Genomic DNA, 15,670 nt, shown 5'->3' with positions numbered 1-15,670 from the left:
CAGCTGTGAGTCCTGGGAACTTGCCTATCCCCCAGGGACCAGGTTTGGAATGGCACATTGATTACACTGATATGATTGAAGCAGTTAAAGGAAAACGGTATGTATTGGTATGGGTGGATAGCTTTTCACATTGGATAGAAGCTTTCCCATGTACAAAAGAAACAGCTCATGTAGTTATTGATACCTTTTTACATAGAATTTTACCAGCCCATGGATGTCCAATCAAAATTGTATCTGATAATGGGACACATTTTAATAATCAAATTATGAATGAATTACAAGAGATCTGTAATATTATCCATCGACGTGTGTCAGTCTATAAGCCAACCTCGAATGGTTTGGTAGAACGATATAATGGAATATTGAAAACAAAATTGAGGGTATTGCTAGCAGCATTAAATAAAAACAAAACAAACAAATTATATACCTGGTTGGATGTATTACCATTGGCCTTAATGAATATACGGAATACGCCAGGTACAATCCATGAGATTACTCCATTTCAATTACAGACAGGACGGATTATGAATCCGGTGAGAATAAGACAAACTGATACTCAAGTAGAGTATTGGAAAAAAGTTCAGCCCCTAGTAGCCATGGCAGCAGATCTCATACAGACTGAATCGAAAAAGGTTCCTAAACAATCTTTTTGCGCTTCCTTTTCAGTAGGTGATCAAGTACTACGAAAGAATTACACCCACAAGACTTGGAAGGATCCGATATACGTTGGACCTTTCACTATCACAGACCTCAGCCATACTGCTGCTAAACTATCTGAACATTCCACTTGGGTACATTTGTCGGATATACGGACATTTAATCCGATACTATAATTGGACTGTTGCATTATCTTTTCTCTCTGAAGTAGACTGACGACTGCAGGAAAAGAAAATGTTATGTTTACTAACCTGTTTATATGTACTAACGTATACATGGCCACTTGTTACTTCTTTCCCTCTCCAACAGGCCCCTGTTTCAGGATTAACAAATTTGTGGGTACAGACAATACAAGAATTAGTAAAGACTCTTCCAGCAGATGTTACTGATTGTATTGTCTGCACTCCACATCAAAAAGCCCATTCACATGTCCCAGCCATTTCCTTTCCAGTTCCATTACACCATATTTTAGGATTTAAAGATAATGGACAACACAATATGACCATAGATCCATTAGCAGGACAAACATGGACACAATATTTGGGTAATGCCAAACCTCCCCCACTTACAGCTGATTTACCAAAAAATGGTTTTCTTTGCCTTAGTAATGTTACTTCCCCGAACCCTATTCCTTGCAACTATACTTACTCCACATACAATACAACATGGATTATTCGTAAGGGAACCATCTTACCCAGCACTCCTTTCACTGACATTGTAATAAGCTGTAATTGCACATTTTCACATATTACTGCATCTCCTCCACCAGGTTGCCTCCCATGTATAGCAAATCTGTCCAAGATTGTACATGTAGCCACCGACACCCAATACATACGCACTTTCAATTCTACATACACTGTCTGTCCACGTCTGTGTGACCTTTTCAACATAGCAGACAATAACTGTTCATCTGAAAATGACTTATCTTTGGTTCCTTGTAGTGTATTAGGAAAATATAAATCTCCTTTTGTTTATGGCCCTTATGACAATAGCAATGATACCGTAATACAAAACTTTGCAAATCTTTATGTTGGACATTATTGGTTGTGTGATGGAATAGTTTTCCTCAAACTCCCTACATACTATGAATTTTGTGTGTTAGTTACATTTAACTATTTTTCTCGAATTATTCCATTAAATCATCCTATGCATACCCGCTCCCGAAGGAGTGTTCCCTCAGCTGTCCCTGAAGATCAAGCAATCCAACTCTCATTGGATTATATTAATTCCACCTACCCTTTAACTAAAACTAGATTAGATGCATTAAGCTATACCTCATGGTTACCATTTGCCCAACCTGCAGTTGCAGCTGAATTGGGAATGGCCATTCGGCGACTACAATCTGTTCTCCATGTAGTCACGCATGAATTAGAAATCGCCCTTAAAGCCCTTCAAGACACGGTAGATGAATTAACTACTGTTTCTACATATAATCGACATGGTCTGGACTATATATTGGCTGCCCAAGGAGGATTGTGTACAGTACTTAATAGCTCTGAATGTTGTACAGTAGTGGTTAATCGCTCTCATATAGTTTACAACGCAATGCAAAAGATACAAGAACTGGCTAGACTTCAAGCTAGCGATTTTGAGGGAGGAATCTCAGTAACTTGGTGGGATTCCATAACCTCCTGGTTTACTAACTTATCTAGTCATTTGAAGGGGATAGTAGGAGTTTTTCTTGGATTACTAGTTTTAGGTATAATGTTATGTTTTTGTATTCCATGTATTTGTTCAGTATTACAATATTGTCGACCAAAGATGCCAACACCAAAACCAGTAACCAATATGATAGCGTATAGCAATATAAACTTGAGAACTACTAGAATGATCCAAACCACAATCAGTACAGATGATAGCTGGGAAACGGAAAGTGAGAGCAGTTAAAAAAGGGAGGTCCTAGGGAGGTGTCCACAGATACAAAGAAGAAAACCCTAGTCTCTATGCTGTTCCCCTGTGTGAAGAATGAAGACACCTAATGTGAGCCAGAGTCAATCTGGCTCAAGGGAGGATTGTAGAATATCCTGAAGGAAAAAATACCAGAGGCCTCAAAATGAATTAAGGCTCTGAAGAAAGAAGAAGAAGCTATGGTGAACTATGGCCTAGTTCTGCAAAGCAACATATGAACTATGGCCTAGTTTTGCAAAGCAAAACACACATTAGCAGAAACCAGGTGAAACGTCAACAAGTGAAGTCACAGGATGAGCATAAGATAAGAAGATGACAGGTCTGAGAAAGGGTATCTGTGAAGATAACAGATCTGAAAAAGGGTATCTGTGAAGAAAGTTTGTACATATGAAGTAAGATAAGATCAAACGGGAACAAAGAACAGCTGTATTTGCAGCAAGGTTAACTGAAATCTTGTGGTTTGGAGTAAATAGTAGTTATCAATTAGCTTATTGAAAATGTATATAAAAAGAGCTTGCAAAAAGAAAAAAATTAAGCAAATGTTCCAGACCATAGATGTGCTATGTACATTGTTGTAAGTATACCTTTGCTTCCTGCGTATACCATTGCTTATACTCAGTATAATAAATATATTATTGTGTGATTTAAGACTTGGTCAGAGTTGTTTATTTACAAACAATCAGAGTTGTTATTACAAACAGTTTTCATATATGTAACTTCCTTTCTCTTTCTGATGCTCTCCAATCTGGTTTCTGTACGGCCCACTCCACTGAAAAAAGTCTTTGTAATTTAAAATGGCATAGTTGCTGTGTTATTCCACTTCAAGGAGCAAGTAAGTGAATCAGTCCCACAGCTGTAGGGTTTCTTTGATGTGGTGACCACTAAGATTTTTGTAATTCTTATACAGTCAGTCAAATTTAATCCCATCTCATCTGATATATTGGTAGTCCAGCTTGTCTTTGAATTTACTTTTTTTATTTTTAGTCCATTCATAGCAGCCTGCAGTTAGAGTACCAGACCTTTTCTTGTATGCACTGGGTGTTGCATAACCTTTGCCTCCCACCAGCAATGACAGAGTGAGAGACTGGTGGGAAAGAAGAGGGGGGGGGAGGGAAGGAGGGATGTTTGAGACATACCCACATCATTGAAAAAGAAATGTGGAGAAAGATTTGGGTGCACATATTCCCCTTCCAAAACCCTTCTCCCCCCAACATGGAATTTTTTTTTAAATTTTTTAAGAAAATCACCGTGATAGGGAAACCACCCTGTTAGTTTGATCTTGGCAGGGGTCCAGACTCTCCACACCTGCCTGTTACCAAATTCCAGATATACAAAGACAGGATAAGAGGCACTGTTACAAACATTTTGCACCATTATCGCAAGATACTGGGCATGCATATCAGAAGCATCTCTCGACAGAAGAACCTGGCCAGTTTCAACCATCCAGTAAAACTACCACTAACATTATTCAAGAGCATCAATCAAAGGTGTCGTCTATATGGGGGTGGGACAGAATCCCATCATAAAACCTGCACTTCAAGTTTTACAATACTCTTGTGTTCACAGAAACTCCCCCAATAAAGGGTGCAGGGCAGAAGGAGGACACTTTCCCTTACTATTCTCCATAAAAAAATAATTTCCAAATTCTGATGTCACCTCAGTAACAACACCACAAACATGCAGACATAAAACTGAACTGGAAACTCCAAGCAGCCAAACCTTATATGCATTGCAACAATGGAAAAACAGAAATATCGCCATTCCTCATAAATCAAATATAATCAGGAAATGTAAAATAACTGTAAAACCATACTAATAAAAAATCTCAAAGCTCCTGACATATACACATCCAATAATTTAAAACTCAAATTATTTTTACATTTCCCAAGCAATAAAATATTTCAAAACATTACACATTTCAAATAAAAGCCAACAATTAAAACTAATAAGGGTTTTAAAATTCTCTACTCTCCATACCTGGGAACTTTTGATTTCCAGTCACCCTGAGATTGCCATGGATTAGAAGGGATGGGAAGGGGTGCAGAAACTCTTTCTTCTCTGTCATATACACACACATATCCTCTCTCTCTCACATACACACTCACAAACATGCACCCGCTCTCTCATAAACACATGCTCACACACCTGCTTCCTCTCTCTCATACACAGATGCTCCCTATCTCTCATTCACATACACAAACACGTTACCTCTCTCTCATTGACAACATACACATACTCACACCCTCTCTCTCACTGACACACATACTCACACCCTCTCACTGACACACATCCTCACACCCTCTCTCTCACTGACACATACTCACACCCTCTCACTGACACATACACATACTCACACCCTCTCTCTCACTGACACATACACATACTCACACCCTCTCTCTCACTGACACATACTCACACCCTCTCACTGACACATACACATACTCACACCCTCTCTCTCACTGACACATACTCACACCCTCTCACTGACACATACACATACTCACACCCTCTCTCTCAAAAGGCCGTTCTCTTGCTTTTTCCTAGAGTCTGCAAGGTGGGGGGCAGAGAGGCCCTGCAGCTCATTGAGGCTACCAGTGGAATAGGGAGAGCTGGCGGCCTCCTGCAGGTGTCTGCCAGCAGGATGGGGTGCACTTGCAGTCCCCAGGCCTCCTTCATTCTTTAGCCACCAGCAGGATGGGGTGTGCTGGTGGCTCACGGCCTCCTTCAGGCTTCTGCCACCAGCAAGATGGGGCGTACCAGCAATCTCTTGTTTTGTAATTCTTATACAGTCAGTCAAATTTAATCCCATCTAATCCGATATACTGGTAGTCCAGCTTGTCTTTGAATTTACTTTTTTTTTTTTCAGTCCATTCATAGCAGCCTGCTGTTAGAGTACCAGACCTTTTCTTGTATGCACTGGGTGTTGCATAACCTTTGCCTCCCACATTGCAACAGCAACCAGAAATCAGACAGAAACATGCAATATACCATTTTAATCAGCATTCAGAACAAAATTAAACATACAGTTAATAGTTGGTGTGCCCACTGTTAGCTTGCAAAATGGCTTTAAAACAAGTGGGGTATGAACACCCAACAAATTTTGAAATAAATCGATATTTTCAAAATTTAGTAAGACCAATTCCAAATGTTGATGCAAATTTTCAGTGGAATAATGTCCCTGACACTTTCCTTCAACATTATCACATTTTTTCCTCCAAGCATCCAAAATTGTTCATGCCACCTGGTAACAGCTTTTTCTCTGCGTGTTGCTGGAATTTTCAATAATGTTTTGGCTTTCTTGAGATAGTTTTAGCAGTCGACCATCACTAAATTCTGTAAGATATTCATCAGTCTTGCCCCGTGTCCTCTGATCCCAGCTTTTGTTTCAACCTCATTTTTTGGCAATCCACTATTTCATAATAAAGGTTACTTTAGCATCACGCACCTGACAAAATGCAACATACTTTTTACGGTCAATCTGACGCTGATTTTCACTATTCTACATTTTGGCTATAAATAATACATTTAAGTAATGTGTAAATTAAATGCCTACATAATGGTACAAAAATTATATTACTGGGATAATCCAGTTGGAGTGCTGGGGAGGGTGGAAGCAAAGGTTATGGAATACCTGGTAGAAAGATCATCAAACAAATGGTGGGTGATACCTTTTATTGGACTAACTTTAATGCATTTGCAACTAGCTTTCAAGATCTTCATTAGGTCGGTGCAGAATGAGCTAAGGATGATACTTCTCAACTATACAAGAGAATTATAAGTTGCATTTCAGTGATGGTGTGGTGCTGTTTTATAAAGAGCTGTAAAGTAAAAGAATGGGGGACAAACAGCAGAATTTATAGATACAGGAAATCTATATTTGGTAAGAGGGAAGCTAATGTTTCTATATTAAGTCCCTCGCCATGCACTTCTACATTAAAGTCAAGTTTCTTCTTTTTTGAGCCCCTGATCTTCTCTTCTTTACCCTATATTTCAGTCATTTGTTCTTACAATGCTTCCTCCACTCTGCACTCCATGCTAGCTGCAGCTCTCTTTGTATTCTGAGCATATTTTTCTTAGCCTCAAGCTCATTCCACGCCAGCTCCCGCTTGAAGACATGCTTCCTTGACGAAGACAGTCTGCCAACCCTTGCAAATTCTACCACCTCCTTTTTGATCTAGCACTTAAGTTCTCCTGCAACTGCCCCATTTCTGAATTTCTTGCATGCCTCCCTTCCTTCCCACTAAGAATATAATCTGTCTGGGAAAGGAATTCCTTTACCTACTGGTACCTGTATGAATTCTCTTAACTATACCTTGAATCTCCTCAATTGATGTATCTCTCTCATACATAGCTACATATATCACTTTCTATATTTAAAAAAATGTTACATTATTAGAGATCAATCATTTCCATGTTTCAATGCCATGTCCCTTCCTTGGAAAAACTGGAAACAAGGTCATGACCCCTGCTTTCAAATGAGGTCTCTATCTATATACTATTGGTTTATAACATGTAATCAAGAATTTCATAAATGTCTCTACATAAAAATATGACAATTATTAACAAATAGAGCACTTGATTGATGAATTACCTGATTCATCACGCTCAATACCTTTATAGGCTTTCAAGCCGTTCCAGACGGCTTATAAGTGTATTTTCATACCGTCCTTTTCTAACAACTCTACAGGCTTTGAGGCTGTTAAGAGCCGCAGATGATTAATAGACCGGACGGTTCTACATTTCATGGTTGAACACGTCGTCAGGCTTGCTGATGCGGCATCTTAAAAATTAGTATATATTTACACATATACATATTGATTGTTACATCCTTTTGGATTCATAGTGGTGATAGAGCCACAAGAAAATTACTTACAGGTGGTGTCTTTTGTTGATTATTTATCTAAATAAAAATAGCCATTTTGAAAAATTACCAATTTTTGGGGGGTTTTACAACATATTCTAAGGTGCTTGGGAAGTTAATGTTAATGAGATATGGTTTTTTTTCTATCCATCAGTCACTTACCTTAGAACAGATTTCGTGAAGACTCGTAGCAATGGCTTTTGCTGGGGTGTCACATCGGAACACGTGACATTTCAAAATTCTTGTATCTTTGTCTCTTGCTACATAAGCAAAGTCTCTGTAGAAACAAAAGTCATTGATAGTAAGTAATATCATCCAACTAATTAAATCCAATGGCATCATAGGTATTTAAAGTGGAAAAGAAATGCCAAGTCTAGACCAAATTAATGAGCAATTCAGATTTCAGATAGTCACAAACCTCACACAAGAAAGATCAATGTAGCTGAAAGCTCTGACACTCACAGGCTAATAACAAAAAGTCATTAGAATTTCTTGACATAGGGAATAAATTGAACACACTACCCTGAATTGCAAAAGCAAAGAGGCAACACCTCAGTCACAGACCTGAACAAAATAAATGAATAAATAAAACAGAAATGGAGGATCAGTAGGTTACATTTTACTGACTGAGATTCATATTTAGTGTCAGGATCCCCACAAGTGCTGGAACTTAGCCACAATGAAGATAACTACAATATGCTAAAATGCCAGAGTGCTTATAATTATCTTATTTGCATATTTTAAGTATTTCATCACCTTTGTAGGACACAAAACTAGTGTTGGTACTCTACAAAGAGGATTCTGATGAGGTGACATCACCTACAAAATTTGGGAATGATTCAAATTCACACAAGGAAAATAGATTTACAATAAGTCAAAATTACAGTGCTCTGCAATCTGAGATAGAACTGAAGGGTGCATTATCATTTCACATTCCATACAGCAAGAGGTAATAGGAGTTCTAAAGGTGTTCTATATATCTACATCATACAACCTCTGCATTTCTTTCCCACAACCTCTATTACCTTCTGGGTACATTCCAACCCTACAAGCGGTAATACTGGCTTCAACACCCTCCTGGCTGATGTTAGTCTACGGCAGAATCTGGAGTTCCAGTGCTGGGACCTCTAATTGGGATTTTATGCGTAGAAAACAGACTTTGCACACAAAAACATGTTTTCCATGCATAAAGTATGATTTATGCACACAAAAAATGCTTTCTGCACCGAGAAACATTTTTCTGAGCATGAATCATAATTTATGTGCAGAAAGCATAGTTTATGTGCACAAATAGGTTTCCAGGCATAAAATATGAATTAAAACACAAAATGCTTTCTGCACAGAAGGTAAGTTTTAAAGGAGCTATGCATGTAAATGTAACATACTATCGTCGAAATTCTCAAAAACTAAGTACACTTTACATAGGTAAAAACCTATGAACAATTCAATGGCATATATTGTTGCAATTTTCAAAAGCTCACTTACATGCGTAAAGTGTATTTAAGCATGTAAGACCCAGTTTTAAACATTAAACCCTTTTGAAAATTACACTCAAATCTTGTGCATGGAAAACAGGATTGGTATATATAATCTATGTTTTCTGCAGTAGCCTAGTGGTTAGAGCAGTGGGGGCTATAAACCAGGGTTCAAGTCCCACTGTTGCTCCTTGTGACTTTGGGCAAGTCACTTTACCCTCCCCATTGCCTCATGTACATCCCCTCTGGAGATAGGGAAATACCTACAGTACCTGAATGCAATCTGCTTTGAAGTGCTGAAAAAAGTACAAAAAGTAGAATATAAAAATCTAAATAAAAAGTAAACTTGTTTTTCTGTGCACACACTTTCAAGTTAGTGCACATTTTTTTTCACTCCCAATAAGCCCTTAATTTAAGTGTATGAAGAGGTGCTGGGGCTTGTGGGCGAACTCACATCTACTTGGCCGAAAGAGTGGAGGCCTGGGAGGCGAAGAGCATGCATGCATCCAAGGTGACCTCTCTAGCGAGCAGTAGCCTTCGAAACATACAGAAAGATAATCGCTCTGGTTTACCCCAGTTGGAAACTGTACAAGATTACATAGGCCTAGCAGTTGGGACTCTTATTCAACAAGCATCCACCTGGGATCTCCGTAGGCTGGTCCATTGCAAGATCCAATTGGGATCAGCTGTCTAGTGTTAACAAGGATCAAGGCAAATGAGGTGGAATTAGGCCTCAAGGCATGGCGATACCTCAAGGACATGGATGGGTAATCTCTCAGCCATGCCTAACACAGATGTCATGTTAAATGATCCTTGGATGACTCCAGGTTGTCCAGGCCGAAGAAAATTGACTAATTGATCGAGAGAAGAACAGTGGTAATGGAGGATGGTAAAGTACTGAAGTTACTCTTATCCTTAAGCACATCTAACCATTATGAGTATCGTCAATATCGAAAGAGAAGACTGGGTGGCCAATGAGATAAATTTCTGCATCAAGAGGAAGCTTGCTATAGAGGCCTTGCACGTGACCACCCGATGATATATGATACAATTAAGGTGTAGTGCAAGCAATGGAAAATCGGACACTGCATCAAGAAACATGTTGTGGAGCTCTTGGAGCCAGACGGACGGCTGTAATCTTACTTCGATTGCAGCTCTGGAACAACTTTTTAATCAGCCTAAAATTAGGGTGAATACCTGATTAAACAGAATGATACATCTGGAAAAATCTGGGAATTTATGGGGAAAAATCAGTTTAAACTGAATACAAAGGAAGGTTCATTTTTATCTAGCTGGTGGAGGGTATAACCTTGACTAGGGTCACCAAGTAATGGGCTAGTTATTTCTGGAGGATTCCAGTTTTCTAGGGCCAGAAAGGAGTGTGTTTAGAGGGTCCCTGCTCTCTTAGATTTCATTTAAAGGGCAGGGCTCATGTGCTTTGCATGCATCCTTCCTGTTAGGGGAGAGGGATTATAGGGAGATAGGAGAATTTGGTGCTGAAGAAGAATGATGTAATGGTGTAGATAAGGTAGTAGTAATAATAGGAGGTACATGCCCTCCATAGGGGAATGGGATTGAGGAAAGGTTATTTAAGATGCTTTTCCAGGTATCTTGGAGGAGTGACGAACGTTTGGGAGCGTAAGGGCTCCTGAAGCAAAAGTGCTGCGTAAGCTTAGAAATCTGAAAAGGATTCTACAGCCATCCAGAAGGAGGAAGCACAAAGTCAAAGGGTCCTGGGGAAGCTCCAGGAAAGGTTTTCTGGCCTATGTTACCCCAGAGGCCTTGGGGGCTAGCTTAGATTTTGTGCAGTTCCTCTTCAAAAAAAGCTATTTGAAGAACAGAGGTCTCTGCTGAACTTGTTTAAAGTTTTGGACTGCATCCTGATACTTGATTGAAGAATATTCCTGTGAGGAAGTTGTTTTTACCTTTGGTAACAAATAAAGAAAATTTATTGTAAATCCCACAATTGTTGTGGACATTGGACTTTATTTTATTTGGTAAGTCTTCCCTTGGGCCTCCCAGAGACTGATCTGCTCCCCGCTAGCAATCCCTGGAGGACCCTGACTGTTTACGGAGCTGCAGCAGGGCAAATAACCCCTTCTGCAGCCTCCTAAGGTGATCTCGAGAAAAAGGGGGTTACAAATGTAATAAAGAAATAATTATATGCACCTCAAACTCATTTATAGTACATAAAACATTAAATAATGCTTACTGATATAAAAGGAATACACATAATTGTAAAGCACAGCAGTAAATGTGCAAGAATGTATTTATATTCAATAAGTTATGTAGTGTAACCACAGGCAACCACACGGCTGGATCCGTCTGGATTTGGAGCAACTGGGGGAATGGACTGGTGGAGGAAGAGAGAGAGAGAGAGAGTGGTGGCGAGGGACAGAGACTGGTAGAAAGGTGCTGGTAGAGAGAGAAAAAAAAAACTGATGGAGATGACCTGGTGGAGGGAGACAGAGAAAGAGACAGACTGGAGGGGATGCACTGAGTGGAGAGAGAGAGCAACTGGTTGGGATGGATTGTGGAGCAATGACAGAGTGAGAGACTGGTGGGAAAGAAGAGGGGGGGGGGAGGGAAGGAGGGATGTTTGAGACATACCCACATCATTGAAAAAGAAATGTGGAGAAAGATTTGGGTGCACATATTCCCCTTCCAAAACCCCTCTCCCCCCAACATGGTATTTTTTTTAATTTTTTAAGAAAACCACCTGTGATAGGGAAACCACCCTGTTAGTTTGATCTTGGCAGGGGTCCAGACTCTCCACACCTGCCTGTTACCAAATTCCAGATATACAAAGACAGGATAAGAGGCACTCCTACATACATTTTGCACCATTATCGCAAGATACTGGGCATGCATATCAGTAGCATCTCTCGACAGAAGAACCTGGCCAGTTTCAACCATCCAGTAAAACTACCACTAAAATTATTCAAGAGCATCAATCAAAGATGTCGTCTATATGGGGGTGGGACAGAATCCCATCATAAAACCTGCACTTCAAGTTTTACAATACTCTTGTGTTCACAGAATCTCCCCCAATAAAGGGTGCAGGGCAGAAGGAGGACACTTTCCCTTACTATTCTCCATAAAAAAATAATTTCCAAATTCTGATGTCACCTCAGTAACAACACCACAAACATGCAGACATAAAACTGAACTGGAAACTCCAAGCAGCCAAACCTTATATGCATTGCAACAATGGAAAAACAGAAGTATCGCCATTCTCATAAAACAAATATAATCAGGAAATGTAAAATAACTGTAAAACCATACTAATAAAAAATCTCAAAGCTCCTGACATATACACATCCAATAATTTAAAACGCAAATTATTTTTAAATTTCCCAAGCAATAAAATATTTCAAAATATTACACATTTCAAATAACAGCCAACAATTAAAACTAATAAGGATTTTAAAATTCTCTACTCTCCATACCTGGGAACTTTTGATTTCCAGTCACCCTGAGATTGCTATGGATTAGTAGATATGGGAAGGGATGCAGAAACTTTCTTCTCTCTCATATACACACACATATCCTCTCTCTCTCTCACATATACACTCACAAACATGCACCCGCTCTCTCATAAACACATGCTCACACACCTGCTTCCTCTCTCTCATACACAGATGCTCCCTATCTCTCATTCACATACCCAGAATGACCAGATAAAAAGGAAAGGAAAGAACAATCAAGGAAAACAGTAAAGGCAAGCCATAGCAATCAGAATTCAATCTTACCACTCTCCTCTCTTTTTAGCCTCTTTCCTCTCATCAGCGCTCACTTCCAGCCTTGTAGCACTGATAAAGATTATTAGTGGACACGGCCTTTATATAGAGGCCAGACTGAGCAAATCTGAGCAAGTGCAAACATAACGCAGTCTGCAGTAATATAACACCTAGCCAGGGTAAATATCCAGGGACCTTCATTTTCAGTTTAAAACGCTATTTACCCATAAAGTCCTGTTTTTTTTTCAAAGATGAAAAATAGGTTTAAACTGATTTTCACCCTAATTTTGTGTGTCGTGAACAGCTGTGGCGTCATTTCCAAACCTCCCCTAAACCAGTGCAGATAGCACAGTCTACTGTATTCAAGTCCCTCCATCCTCCCCCAAGCAATGAAAATATGCCTCACAACTCCTCCTGATGGCAGCCAGCTCAAGTTTTGCTGACCTCATCTCTGTGTGCTGAGCAGAGCCTTGCAGGCTCAGTTCTGATGACCTCATCTTCATGCACCTGGGAAGCCACTGCTTAGGTGAAAGTTTTTCCAGCACATGGAGATGAGATCATGCAGAACCGAGGTTCCTGTAGGAGAGTGTGGCTGCCATCAGGAGAAGGGTTGGGACTAGGGTGACCAACTGCCCGGTTTTCAACTGGACAGCCTGGTTTTGCAGATAATTCCGAACACTGTAAAACCTGGTCAGTAAGGCCTGCGACCAATCAGCAGAGGGGTGTGCCTGACGAGAGAGAGAGAGAAAGAAAGAGAGAGGGAGAAAGGTCTGTCCGCCACCAGCAGCACCCAGCCTGTCGTAGAGAGACTGAAATGCACAGAGCGAGGTAAAAACAGTAATAGGCTCCAGTGCCAAAGAGCAGCCCCAGCAAACAGCACAAGACATGCCCAGGCCTAGAGTCTCTCATCCCTGCTCCCCAAGTCTGAGTCGCTACAAACACGGTGAGCCTTGCTGATGTAAATTAAGCCCTGTGTTTCCCCCAGGCTGGTTGGCTCCTCTCCCCAGAGATGCCATCTGAAGTAAAAAAAAAAAAAAAAATCTTTTCAGCACACGGACCCACCGAGTTCCCGTGACCCTTTAGCTTTTGGGTGTGCTGATAATCAGCCCCAGGTCACTGTGCACTGCAGCGGCCCAGAGGAAACCCAGAGTGTACAATCTGCTGCTGCAGGCAGGGATCTCAAGCAGCACGAGCAAATAACACAAGTTCCCTCTTCCTGCCCTGCTAAATAATTCTCTTTTGCTGATTTGCCTCACACCGTGGCCTGTCTGTGCAAAGCTGATGCGCTACTAAGATGCACACTTTTTCAAGGGGCACACATTGCTGAAGATCTTTGAAGTAAAAGGGAGCTTCTTGAATCACCAGCACAAGCATTTATGTGTGTGTCAGTGAGAGCATATGTGTGTGTCAGAGTATATGTGAATGCGAGCATGTGTGTATGCCAACGCATATGAGTACAAGTATGAGTGTGTCAGTGAAAGCATATGTGAGAGAGCATGTGTATCAGTGACTGCATGTGTGTGTGCGTGTGTCAGTGAGTGTATATGTGAGTGAGAGCATGTGTGTGCATGTGTCAGTAAGAATGTGAGAGGGAGTATGTGTGTGAATGAGAGTGCATGTGACAGTGCGTGTGAGAAAGGGAGCATGTGAAAGATTGTGTCCATTAGTGTGAGAGAGAATGAACCTGTGTGTATAACAGTGGAGAAAGTATGTGACCCCTTCACTTCCCTCCCTCCTATCCCGTAATAATCCATAACAGTTGCAGGTTGACTAGAAATAAAACATTCACAGGTACAGAAAAAGGGAGATTTTTAAAATCCTTAATTCTAATTATTGGGTATTATTTGATGACGCTGCTGTTTTGAAATATTTTATTAGTGTTCATGAAATTTATAAACAAATTTTATATGAATTTTTAATGTTCAATTTGTCAGCTGTTTTGAAATGTATTCTTTTCACTAGTATGATCTATTTTTTGTATTTAATTTTTTTTGTTTGAATTTTTATGAGCCATGGTGATGTTTTGTTTTTACACTGTTACACTATACACAGTGTGGCTTGTTTCAGTTTCCAGTTCAATTTTTGTCTGCATGTTTCTGTTTATACTTTATGATTTCTTTATTCTGTATTTGGTGAGGGTCTTTCTGCATTCTGCATGTGTGGCCAAAGTGAGATATTCTGCCAGTGCAGTTTTGTTATGAGAGGTTTACTATACTGTAATTTTAATTCAGTATACTCATTAATTTCTTATGTCCAATTCCATACCCAACATGTGTTATAGTATAGGCCTAATACCAAATAGGTTCCAAGTGACAGGATCTGAAACATATGCAAATTTATGCAGATTTATGCAAATAAGATGGGGACACCACCACCCCCCCCCCCCCAATCCTGCCCCTGGTCCTCAGATGCATGCTGCTAAAAATGGAGGGAGGAGTCGTCTGGACTCAACACAGGTGGTAAGAATGAATAATATTGGGGGGGGGGGGAAGAAAGATTTTCTGAGGGGGATTCAATGAGGGGCAAAAGAAAGGGGGCAGAAAAATAAGGAACATTTTTTTCCACTGTTTTTCTCCTGTTTGTGTTCTTGTCAGAATAAATCCTGATAAATTCCCGGGAAAATAAAATAAAAGCTGAAAATGAAGGTCCCTGTAAATATTGTAGACTGCATAAATTTAATGCAGAGTGCGTTAACGCAATTTTCCTTGTTACCACAGCTTTGCGAATAGGCATTAGGCATGGTAGTCAGTGTTATTACCATGTTTTAATGCTATGTCTTTGACAGGTGCTATGCCCCCTACCTAATACTTGATGCTAAATGCAATAGCCTTTGTCAGATGTTTAAGCCTTTACATTAATACTTAGTTTTCCCTGCACTACACAGACTGTTTCTAGTTAGGAAACGGGTCCATAAGTGGACTGTGACATCAGTTTCAGAACCCTTGCTTTCTTGTGGTTTTCATTCCTGCTAGCGGGTAATTCTGGTTAGCATTTAACCTTTGTGCTTCTCTCTAAATGAGGCCCCCAAG

At 40.0% G+C, this 15,670-nt stretch overlaps 1 protein-coding gene across 11 annotated transcripts in view; it reads right to left on the bottom strand.

Moving 5' to 3' along the window:
* Positions 1–15,670, bottom strand: part of APBB2 (amyloid beta precursor protein binding family B member 2) — a 681,814-nt gene that overhangs the window by 51,730 nt on the left and 614,414 nt on the right. For all 11 annotated transcript variants that reach the window (XM_029588914.1, XM_029588877.1, XM_029588923.1 and 8 more), the window contains one exon: positions 7,589–7,703. In XM_029588914.1, the coding sequence (XP_029444774.1) occupies positions 7,589–7,703 (115 nt within the window). The remainder of the gene's footprint in view (positions 1–7,588; positions 7,704–15,670) is intronic.

This window comes from Rhinatrema bivittatum, chromosome 1 (genome assembly GCF_901001135.1).
Source record: "Rhinatrema bivittatum chromosome 1, aRhiBiv1.1, whole genome shotgun sequence".
NCBI lineage: Eukaryota > Metazoa > Chordata > Amphibia > Gymnophiona > Rhinatrematidae > Rhinatrema > Rhinatrema bivittatum.
The sequence above is the reverse complement of the archived record's forward strand: the minus strand, read 5'-3'. Positions and strand labels throughout refer to the sequence as shown.